This window comes from Macrotis lagotis, chromosome X, assembly GCF_037893015.1.
Source record: "Macrotis lagotis isolate mMagLag1 chromosome X, bilby.v1.9.chrom.fasta, whole genome shotgun sequence".
NCBI lineage: Eukaryota > Metazoa > Chordata > Mammalia > Peramelemorphia > Peramelidae > Macrotis > Macrotis lagotis.
In genome coordinates, this window is record NC_133666.1 from 596,600,011 (window position 1) to 596,612,938 (window position 12,928).

Here is a 12,928-nt window from a genome sequence, read left to right on the forward strand (position 1 = left end):
GACAAGAACTGAGTTTCAAAAGCTTGTCTTTCAACTTTGTGTCTGGCATCATAATACTGCTGCTACAGTCTTCAATATTGAGAGATATCAAGCCAAATAGGTCTATCAGGATGGTATACTGCTTCTCCTCTGAAGTTTTTCCATCCCCAGTTCCTGAGATTATACTTCATTTCAGTCTTGCGTATTTAATGAACTAATTGTTCTTAAAAATATGAGGCCAAAAGTTTCCTTAACCAACTTGCTTATCATCCCTACCCAGACAGAGGTTGCCAAACCTGCTGACCTCCATATAAGCCTCTTTGTAACACACTGCTTTTCTGGCTCCAGCAACTCAGAAAAGGCTAACCTTGGAATAGCCGACTTTCTTTGCACAAGCTCTCAAGAATTCTTGCTGAATTGAGAAGATGCATATGATTTCACACAAATGATGAAAAATAAAATTTCCTTAGATATCATATAGCTTTGATCATGGCTTGATAAAAAAACACTTAATAAATATCAACCTGAACTGAAAACCCTCCACATCTTGTCACCAACCTACTAATCTAGGTTTATCATACTTTATGCTTTACCCAGAATGTTTTCTGCTCATTTCTCACTATTTCTTTCACTCTCTTTGGTGAATTCTTACTCAAATGTTGCTTCCTCCATGAAGGCTTCCTTGATTTCTCTACTGATAACACTTGCTTCCTTGCATCTTAAGTATTATTCGTTACCTTTTTCAAAGAATAGCTATGATTCCTATGCATGATTTAAAATCCAATCCAATCAAATGTTACCAAATTCATAAAGATTTCCCTAATATCCCCATGAGTCATTTCCTTCCCCCCTTAGTATCATACTTTATTAATTTCTAAAACACAATTTAATGTGTCTTATAGTTATTTATGTTTGTGTCTTATACTACAACTGGAATAGTTAGTAGTAACTCCTCCAACTAGAGTTGTAAACTCCATGATGGTAGGAATTTTGTTTTACCCAAACCTTTTATTTCTCCCAATCACCTTCCATAAGTATCTTAGACAGTAGTTAACTAATAAATATCTGTGGACTTGAATAAGATTGTGTCCAGAATTTAATGAGGAGGTTGATGGTAGGGTATATAAGTATATAAACCATATAAATAGGAATAAATAATATGACCAGAAAAATTTAAGTTAGGTGAGAGACAACAGGTAGGGATCTGAGTGCTCTATTATCATCCTCATAATGTCAAAAGAAACTGAGGAAGGCCTAAAGCATTTTGGGTGTTCCATGGTGATCATATGAGAGGACAAAAATGATATTGTACAGGATGGTCAGGTGTAGATGAGTTAGAAACACATTGTCAGAATGAACTTCCAAGTTGATGAAATCACAGATTCATTTGATTTTTAAAATAATCATCTTGGGGAAAAAAGTGGTTATTTGAACTTCAAACTTCCTGTCTTATCAAAGACTACCTGTAAGTGGAATTCCTACGCACTTCCTATTGACAGCTGAGCTTTATAACCCAGAATAAACTCATAGTGATAACATTATACATTCTACCCATGGTCCATACTGGGTTTTTTGCTTTTATTGGACAAGACACAACAACAATAACGATAGCTACGATATATAGCACTTTTAATTTTATAAAGCACTTTGTAAAAAATAATATTTTATTTTCCCAATAATCATGAGCTGTAGATATTATTATTTTCATTTTACAGATGAAGAAATTGAGGCACACAGAGGCTAAATGACTAGTACAGTATTAAGAGGCTAATTAAATGTCTTGTCCTTGCCTGAGATTAGTTTTGGTTCAGGTCTTCTTATCAACCTTTGCCTCTAAAAGGACTACCTACATGCCTATGTTTATGCACTAGTAGATGACTAATATTCCATTATAGGGATATTGATGACTGAGACCATAAGATATTTGTCCTGTATGAATTCAATTTCTGAAAACACATAAATATTTCTTTTTTAAATCATCAATTCCAAATAATCTGCATGAATTGATGTAAAGATTGGTTCTTCCTAACCATTGATATATAGGTCAAGTGCCAGTTGGGTTAACCAAATGACTTTTGGATACTAAATGTCCTGTCTCATTTGCCTAGACCTAGTAAACCAGTTTCTCTTTTTAGTTTATTCTGTGCTTTCTGTTATGATCCTGATTTACTGTATTAAGCTCTTTAGAAACACATCTGATCTGTAATCCAGGATGCCCTAATACCAAATTTAAGATTTTAATTGATGAATAAGGGATGTTGTTGCTATCTAGAACCCTGATGGTTTCTGTATAACATGGTGTGAACTGAAGTGTAACAATCATTCAATTAACTTGATAGTTATACATCGGCAAACTGTACAATTCATACAAATAAGAACAATCTCAAGAAACCTTTTATGATCTGAATTATTTAGTTTTTCTAACAAAGCTACAACTAAAATTTCTAAAAATTTTGAATGAAGGATCACCATTTGGAGAGAATGAAGAAATAGTTTGGGGAAATTAAACTTTAAATACAATAACTGCATTTTTACCTCATCAAACTGAAAAAATACATATTTAATAAATGTTTGCTAGGCTGAGTGGAATTGAATTATCTCCCTTTGCTGATTTCAAGTCACTGATGGTTTAAGGAGCCAAAATTATATTACATATTGTGCTCATAACTTGATTTGCTCTAAAAGCATGATGTCTAGTACGCTAAATCTTTCTAACAATGATTACATATCTAGTCCTTTAATTTACTTGTAAATGTTCTAATTAATGCTTCCACAAAGTGTCATCACTAATATGGGTCATCAAAATTATATGATCCTGAATTCTTGAAGACCATTCCAGTTGAGTCCAAATTCTAGCAGGTGTATCAAAGGTCTTTATATTCTGTTCCTGAGGACCAATCTAGATGAGTTTTGAGAATCTCATTTCTAGAAAGTTGGACATCAAATAATATTTTCTTTACTTTTCAACACAACAACTTCAGAAGACAATGGCCTAAAATGTAGAAGAGTTGCCAAAGTGATGGAATCATGGATCCTGCAAATGGTGAAATGATTTAAACTGAATATTTCTTTTTGCCCACTTATAAACTGACATGAAAATGAGAATAAATAAAAGATTATCCAATATTTTAAGAAAACAAATCTATTACTATGTTTTGCTATAATTATTTCTTCTGTATCTCATGCCACTCAGAATATCAATTAGAACACAGAGCACTAAATTTTAGAAAGGGAGAAGATAAGAATAAGATCTGTGATTTCATTGATAATGGAAAATTCTCTGGGTGAAGAAATTCTCTGTGTCACTTTAAAACAACACAAGTCTTGGCATCTTTCAGCCTCAGAGAATGAATTCGGGAACAGAGGTTAAGCAATCAGAATATGAGGGACATTATTTGTAATGAGGCCTTCCTTGTTCTTAGACTGTCTCTCTATTTCCTTTTCTTATACTATGAACTTGATGGGGGGGAGGATAGCAAAAAAAGAGTTCCCCATTCCTAAATTCCCTGAATACAATACATGGAAATTGGTCTAATCCATTTCTTTTCAGAATCCATTATCAACAGTTTACTTCTATGCCTTTTTGTTGGAGTCTCCCATGCCTGGAATATTATACTAAAAATTTTGCCTTAAAAAATCTGTCTTCTTTTAAGACTTAGACTAAGAGCTTCCTTTTCTAGGAGAACTTTCTTGATCCCCCAAATTGCTTTTGTTCATTTTCAAACTTAAGTTTATTAATTACATTTATTCATCTCAAAGATTACCTAATGCACATATACATTTCTCATACATACATACATACATATGTGTAGATGCTACCTCTCCTATAGAATGATGCTCCTTGAGGACAAGAACTATTCAGTACCTACTCTGCAACTTCTAGAGGATTGCATGGGATCACTGATAGGTTGTGTGCCTTACCCAGATTCAGAGAGTAAGTTTTGAAAAAGGTAGAATAGGGATAATGTGTCCATAATATAAATGATTTATAATGGCTATTCAAAAATAGTTTAACACAAATTTCTTATTATATATAATTCAAAAATCATTTGGGTGAGTAAAAGGCACGTGGCAATAAGTAAATGCTTTATTGTAAATATTTCATATTTCATTCTTAAAATTTCAGTTCTTTCTGCCTTTGTCCACAATTTTAATGGAAAAAAGCAGCCCTTAGGAAGAAATGTTGAAATTTTCCTCTTCCCCCCACCTTTATTTAATCAACTTTCCCATACAACTCAAGGTTTTCACATCCTTAAGCATATTAGATCTTTAATTAACACATTCCCAGTTTTCTTTTTGTCTAGAACTCTCAAACAATTTCTTAAGATGGAATGGGGTGGGGCGGAGTTCAAATAAGTTGCTTATAAATGTTGACAATGACTTGAGTTTTCAAACTCCTGTGGGTTTTGTATAAACATTGCTTGCAGGCTATAAAGCTGCTATAAATCTAGCTTCAATGAACATTTACAGCTTTAAATGGTCTATAAAAATGTATTTATCTCCGTCCCCTCCACCCTTTTCTTTACATCCATGACTTGGAAAAGTCAAAGAATATTATTCACTGTTAACAGATCCAATTATCTGGTGTAATCCACTGAGTACTCTGGGAAAGGTTTCAAACCCACTTAACTTTTGGAACAAAGTGAAAAAAGCAGAGTACCTTTAATGACTGTTTCCTGGCTAAAATCTGTTAAGTGGTAAGTTATCTTTTGAGTCAGAGCTAACATTAGCCCTGGGGTTTTCAATGTCAGAAGGAGAAATGTTACAGGGAGATTTAAGATTTACTTCAGGGAAATTTCTGAACAAAGCATTCTAGGTTCCGGACCAGCTGTCCTGTCTTATCAACATCAAGCCTATGGCCTTTCCTACAGTAATAGGAGTTTTTTGAGTTTAGAAACAGTGCTTCCAAAAAAAAAAAACCTTTGAATGCCTACATTTTATAAAAAATAAACCGAGATTCAAATATTAGATGAGTTTGCCTGGAATAGCATTTCTTCATCAGATAAGCAAAATGCTGTTTATTCCAAGTATTAATGAAATTGGGAAATTAGCACTCTGCAGAAGAACTCTGAGGGGAAGGTCTACTACTAGCAATTATTCTTTACCAGAAACTTGGAAACACTGACTAATAACTAGGCACCTTGAATTAAGCAGTTTTATTGAAGGGGTCTAAAAAAGCCTCAGAAAGACCCAAGTTCAAATTCAACCTTCAGATACTAACTAGCTGTGTCATCTTGGGCAAGTGGCTAAACTGCTATTTCAGTTTCCTTATTTATAAAATGGGAATATAATGAATTCATACTTATGACTTTTCAAAATTAAAGCACTTTATAAATGCTACTTATACAAAAAATTGGTCTTTAGAGGTGGAACTTATTTTGGAGACCTCCAAAAACCTTAAAATACTGAATACATTTATACACACAAACCCACACATTTTCTTTTTTTGAGATAAGTGGGGTTATAGGAATTAGAATGACTATAAAAGATGCAATCACTTAATTGACTTTAAACATTAATGTTTACCATCAATGATTTTTCACCCTGATGCTTAAAATGTATCAGTTCAGAAGTAACTTCTGAACCAAGGGACATATAGTGATTCTATTGAATCATTCAGATAAAAGATTACGTATATGTATAAGTTATAAATGGGATACAGATTAACTGATACAAATGGTGTTTGACATTGGTTCTTGCACTGCCATCAAAGAACAACATTCAGGGGCAGAATGTGACTGGAGTGTAATGTGTCTGGGTTGCCATGATAATTTAAGTAGAGTTATAGAACTTAGAGAATTCATAAATCAATTTTCTCTTTTTAAAAAGAAAGAATGAAGCCTTCCTTAAAGGGGAAAAGTAACTTGCTAAAAGTCACAGGAAGTTTGTGGCAAAACTTGGATTAGAATCTAAGTCTCCCAGCTCAGAGCTCCTTCTTCTACAATACACTACATCTCTAAAGTGTGATCCCTCCAAGATTTGAATTTAGAAGATAAGGATTCAAAAATCCAGAGGGGTACTAGGGAAAACTATAATTAGTATGATACCTACTGTGTGATGATGTGAAATGATAGGGATTTATGGGAAATAATTTTAATGTTATAGTTTCTCTCCAAAAGAATAAAAATTAAATATTGCATGTGTTAAAAATGCTTATTATATATGACATTTAGGGTGACATTAAAATAGGCTCAATTTCCTTTACTTATTTATTTCATTTCTGAAAGGCAATGGGGTTAAGTGACTCGTCAAATGTCACACAACTAGATAATTATTTTGTGTCTGAGACTGGATTTGAACTCAGGTTCTCCTGACTCTAGGGCTGGTGCTCTATCCACTGTGCCACATAATGACCAAATTTCCTTTATTTTGTTAGAAAATTTTCTTAACTAGACAAAGAGATAATTGATGTTGTACTTTTGGGTGTGGGATCTAAAGTCAAAAATTCTACCTGAGACATAGAATATGATCCTGGACAAGTTAATTAACTCAGTTTGCCTCGGTTTTCTTAATTTTTAAGATAGGGATAAAAAAATAATAGCACTTATGTTTCACAGGATTCTTGTGAGAATGAAATGTGATAATATCTGTTTTGAAAATAATGAACTTAATATAGAGCCTGGACTAGAGTAGGTGCTTGTATAAATTATTATTCTCTTTTCTGTGTAATCTTCCTTCTGGTGATATTTCATATCCTTCAAATTGTTATGGGTTCTGCCATTATAATCTTCATGATTATTAGGTATTAATAAGCAATTCATATTATTTACTATTAAATGATATTTTAAAAGTTGAGTTCTCATCTTTGTGATACTGGATAGCTATAAATAGCCCTGGGTCAGGCTGTCATTATTATTGTTCTATAATATTTAATAGTCTATAGACTTAAAAATAATAAGATAATCACATTGTCTTAGAGTTTGCAATTTGCTTTTACATAAAATTTAAGTTCTCTGTGGTCAAACTGACTTGGGAAACATTAAATTAACAAATGGGACTCCTGGCTATCAGTAATAAGGTTTTTTCCGTTCATGGAAATAGTGAAATGGTGAAAATAGTCTTTTAAATACTTGCTAAAGAAGAACAAGAATAACCTGATCCCTTTAAGAGAAAACTAAAATTCCCTTTAGGACAGGACCCTTCTTCAGGTTCTACCCTTTCTTCTCCTTTCCTCAAATTTCATCTCCATTCATTAGTCTCTACTTAATCCTCCTCCCTGTTTTAATGTTTACCACAACAATTGATCCTTTCAGACAAATGTATGTGAAACAGCTTTTCCAATCTTATGATATTACTCATTTTACTCCGTAGCACTTATCTGCAGGTTTAGCATGATGGAGAGGGAAGCATTCTGGGCTCTATCACAAGTCAAGCCAGGTATTAGCAGAGACTGAAAGTAAGCAAGATAGTCCAATTCATTTGTTTTCCAACTCACACAAAGCTCTGTCATAGAAACAATAGGTCATCTCTAGGAATGAAATCCTAGGCCTGAATACAGGCTTCATATTTTCATCTTAAGGATGAATAATAAACTAAAGACTTAGGACATATATGGTGAGATATCTTTAAATGTTTAAGGTCATAAATAAAAATAGAATAAAATATAGATAAGGTTAATTTGAGATTTTCAGCATCAACATATAGCCAGTTGTGATCTATTTCTTTTTTAATTGAATACCACTTCTTGAGTAATTTACAATCATCTATTAAAGGTGTTTCCTGAGAAAAAAGAACTTTTTAAATAATAGTTCATTGTTAAAGATTTAAGTCCCTTAATTTCCCAATTATATTTCAACCTGTCTAGATGGATTTGTTAATTATATAATCACAGGCTTTCAGAAGTGAGCCAGTCAGTCCAACCTATGAATATGTGGGAACCCCTTCTGTAACTTTTCTGAGAGGTGATCACCCATCCTTTCCTTAAAGAGGGGGAAAGGACAGAGGAAAAAGTATTTATAAAAAGTGCTTATTATGTGTCAGGAGCTTTAATACTTCCTTTGATCCTCACAATAACCCTGGGGAGATGGGTTTTAGTATCCAAAATTTAAGAAAATTGAGGCAAACAGAGTTTAAGTGACTTATCTATGGCCACATTGCTAGTAAGTGTTTGAGGCTAGATTTGAATTCAGTTCATCCAGTGATTATCCATTCTGCCATTTAGTTGCACCAATGTTGAGAGGATTGTGGAAATCACTACATTAGTCATGTCATGCCTGTTCTACTTTGGAGCAGCTCTAGTAATTGGGAAAATTATTTTCTTTCATGTCTCTATACTTTCTAGATATCTATAGTTTTGATGTTTAGGGTAAGCAGAGCAAACTGGTATCTGCTTTTCAAATATTCAGAGAAGATTATCAGCTTCCTACCCACTCTTCTCGTCTTGTTGTCCTGTTTATCTTTTTTATCTTTTAGGCTATGCCATCTTTGTATATTATGGTGTTTAGTTACTGTCACCATGCTAGCCAAACTATACAGTTTTGGACACTTTATTTGTTCGGAAAGTTTTCTTTACTTGAACTATAAATCTTTACTCAGGCAAAGTACAAGAGCCTGACATTGCATTAAATGTGTGTATGTTTATTCATCTCAGTAAGGAGCATCTTATATTACAGATTTAGACCTACTTTTCTTAAAAGTAGAAATATAGACTTTAAATATGTAATTAAAGTTTATAGCACAGTTAGAAAGGATGACAGTTAATATAACTGAGTATATGGTTGCCTTCGTAAGTTTGTAAATATATATTTAAAGAGAACAGAGGGAAATCTGGGAAACATTTATTTTTGTATTTCTCTTACAAATGAATAAATGGAAACAAACTATCATGGTGATGATGTTGACAGTGATGATGGTTATGAGTAAGATTAAGATTATTGCATGATTATAACAATGTTGAACCAAAATGAGGTATATGTAGTCTTTCTTTTTCCTCCACAATTTCTGTTTCAGTGACTAGGAAGAAATATGTGAGATCTCTTGAAAGACATATTTAGTCATGAAAATATTATAGCAAAGCATCTGAATAGCACTTTAAAGTTTTCAAAATTGTTTATGAGTCTTTATCTATTTTAGTTAAATACTCTTATAAGTATCATTCCTATGAATAGGTGGAATAAGAAATATAAAAAGACTAAAGATTAATAATTGGGTGGGAGCCTGAGATCGAGCTTATTATGACACATAGAGGGAAAGAAAGGCCTAGAGCTTGTGCCCTTAATTTGCATGGGAGAGATGATATTGACAGAGTGGAGAATGCTTGCAATTTGTTCTTGAATTGCCTGAGAAGCTGCGAGGACTAGAGAGCAAGTAACATCATAAAAATTGGCAAGAAGCTAGACAGAAAAAAAAAGCTACCTTGTGTTGTTTCCTTCCTCCAATACTCCTCTTTTCAGTAGCAGAGGAGCAGCAAGAAGGGTTTGGTAAGGGGAAAATAGTTCAAATGTACTTTCAGATAACAGCTCTTCAGCTACTTGAAGATGGCTAACAAGTATTTGGTACTCAGAATTTTATTCTGAAGTTTTATATACATCTTTGAGATGTTTGCATTTTAAGATCCCCATTTGGTTTTTGCTCTTTTAATAAAAACATATACACGTATCCCCAAGTTTTCAGTATGAGGTCCAAAAGCTAAGGGAAGTGAGTTCCTAAAAGACAATTGTTTTATTCTTCATATGATGGGAACCTGAAATTGCATGTATAGACTATTATCTCTAAAAGACAGTTTTTCTTTAGAAACATGAGTTGAAGTTATCAAGGTCTCCTAAATTTCTCTCTAATCCAGTAAAAATGTTAATTCATTACCCAAGTTAAACACACACACTCTCTCTCTCTGTCTCTGTCTTTCTAGCTCTGCCTCTCTGCCTTTCTAACTCTCATTTCTGTCTCTGTCTGCCTCTCTTTTTCATGTTTCTTTTTCCTTCATGCTTCATTCCTTCTTTCTATTCCTTCCCTTCTTTCATTACAGTCTCCTTCCCTTTCCTCCATCCCAACCAGTGGATGACCAATATACTTTGGAACTCATCTAAACATTAGGAAGTTTCTCTAAGATCAAGTCTAAATTTGGCACTTTTCAACTTTCACTCACTGAGCTTAGTTTTTCTTCTAAGATCAAGTACAGCAAGTCTAAATCTTCTTCTAAATGGCAATCTTTCAAATATTTATCATGTCCCTCCCAAGCCTTCTCATTTGCAAGCATCCAATTCTTTCAATAAATCTGTAGATAATAAGATTTAGACACTTTCACTAAGCTGGAATCCTTTTGATACTTCCCAGCTTATTAATGACTCTTCTACTTAGTTGGCATACTTTGTTTAACAAATGCTCTCTCTATGACACAAACTATATCAACAAAAGTCTAAAACAATTGGTCAATCCAACTGGAAAAAAATAAACAACCAATATCAATCAATCACCATCTGAATATTTCATGTGATTCCAACTTTTCAGATAGATGGATTTTTGAGTGAATTGAGTAATGATTTTGGGGTCTGTACAGACTCAGTTATGCTATGCTATATTTTCTTTTTTGGCATATTTCATCCTTACTAAACTTATATCTAGGTTATGAGCAATGTATGTAACACCTGAACTCATGAATATTAAACATATCTTATGACAAACTTAGAATGTCCCCAGTAATCCAAGATTTTTATTATTGTTACTTCCATTACGCCTTTTAGGAGGTATGAAAATTTCAAAATAAATTGAGCTATTAAGACTAATAAATAGCTTTGGAAATGCAAAACCAAGAAAATAAAGAAAAAAAATTGAGTGCCTTGTGGGGTGTGTGTGTGTGTGTGTGTGTGTGTGTGTGCAGCCCTGAAGAAAATTATTTTTTGGAATAAAGCAAATTATTTTCTGCTTTTAGCCTTCATTTGACTATTTGAGGTATAAACAATGAGATAGAGGGATGATATAATTCATGGTATATGAGTATGTGTGTATAAACATATGTGTCAAAAAGTCAAAAATGTTAAAAATTAAACAAAAATAGTTTTAGGAACAATGATCTAGGACTATTGTCTTCACCAAATAATTAACATTCACTCTTAAGGAAAAACATTGAAGAGAATTCTCAATCATCAAGTGATACACACACAATCATATTTATCTTGTCCCATATAAAATCAGTTTCTAGTACCAAGGCAAAATGTGCTATATACAACTCCAAGGAGGAAGAGCAAATACCTTTTAAAGAAAGCAGGGAAGGACATATGAGGACTTAAACATTCTGGAGAATTCTGAAAATATCACAAGAAAGTTATAGAGGCATAAACACTGCATTATGGCCAAGTTCAATCAAAGATTCTGCAAGTTAAGTCTGAAATATACATTATGTCAGCACCAATGTTTTCCACACAAATGTAAAGGTCTTAACCTGGCCTTGTCTCATTGTGAGCCATCAGTCTTTTAAATGAAGAATGAAAGGTAATGCTGAGGATTTTTCCCTTTCCTATGTTTAATTTCTCTAGGTGGGAAGGTTTCACAACTCTGCGAAAAGGAAAATTGTTCAAATTCAGGATTTTTACCTTTTCCTCATTTTAACCCATAAAAATGTCTTTTTAAAACATTCTGATTTCATTTCTCCTCTTCATTTACCAATTATCATTCCCAGATTCCGCTTGGCTAGACAGGATTTCAGAAATTGCTTGTCAAGCAACCATCATAAAAGCTCTGGCTTTCTTTTTCTCTTTTGAAAGCAAATGAGAGAAGAATAATGAGTCTATGCTAGAAAATATATATTATTCCTGAAACCTCATACATCATCCTAAATTACTTTTCCATATACAGCAAAACTATGACCTCCTAACCTTGAAATAAAAACAAACAAAAACAGTCTTGAGAATTTTGCCATGTTAACCACCTAAAAGTTTACTCTCTCAATCTGGGACTTCTTCTTTTTACCAATTTAATAACATTAATTCCACCTTTTAAAATATTTAAGGATCTACATATATACACACAAAACATATCTATTTGTGTGTATATTTGTATGTAACATTTATGTATCTGTATGCATTTTGTGTATGTAAAATATAGAATTATATCCCATAGTATTAAATTTTAATTGGGTCCAAAAATGAAGGAAAAAAACCAAAATAAACTTTTATAATACCAAAACACACAACCCTGTGGTATTTCCTGGAATTGATAACCTGGGTTAATTCTTTCCTAAGAAGGTGTACTTAATCATTCAAAGTAATAATTCATGTTGGAGAAAAGGGTAAAGATGAGTTTGTTTCCTCTGAGTCTTCCATTATTGAGATGCATTCAAGCATGCTTTTATAGAAAAAGACATTAAGGAAAGTTTGACTTACATTCTGTTTCCCCACAATGTTATCAAATGGGAGTTCGGGGCTCCAGGATCCTTCTGTGAATGTGGCCCCACTGTTTCTCCTATCTGAGGAGCTGACAGACTCCTTTACAATGTCTTCGGGCAAAGTCAAGAGACTTTCCTCTGGCTGCTTTATTAAATAGGTCTCTATGTTATGCTTTCTTAAGAACTCATTTCGTTCTTTACCGTGTCCTTCTTCAACGTTATAATCACCATTGAGGCAGTCCAGTGTGGCTTTGGAGATGTGAATCCTCCTGCATGTACAAAACAGTAGTCAGTGGACATTCTGGATAAATGCTGTCTAGTCCCCACCTAGCAGGAATATTAGCTTTGCCCAAATTTAGCATTGTTGCTATTTTTCTACTCAAATCCAACATTTATATTAGACATGGGACATATAGGCACTGACTTAAGAATATCAGTCATCCTGAAATAACAGCTAATATTTGTATCATACTTCAAGATTTATAGTGCTGTTTGCAAATATGATCTCATTTTGTCTTCACACTAATCCTGAGAGGTAGATGCTATTATTAGTCCCATTTTGCAAATGAGGAAACTGAAGAAGTGAGAGGTTAAATGACTTGCCCAGGCTGGCATAGCCAGTACCTGAGA

The 12,928-nt window shown here is 33.3% G+C and overlaps 1 protein-coding gene across 2 annotated transcripts in view; it reads right to left on the minus strand.

Annotated features, from left to right (window-relative positions):
- ADCY8 (adenylate cyclase 8) overlaps nt 1-12,928 on the minus strand; it is a 397,409-nt gene that overhangs the window by 164,390 nt on the left and 220,091 nt on the right. For both annotated transcript variants that reach the window (XM_074202342.1, XM_074202341.1), the window contains exon 7: nt 12,297-12,567. In XM_074202342.1, the coding sequence (XP_074058443.1) occupies nt 12,297-12,567 (271 nt within the window). The remainder of the gene's footprint in view (nt 1-12,296; nt 12,568-12,928) is intronic.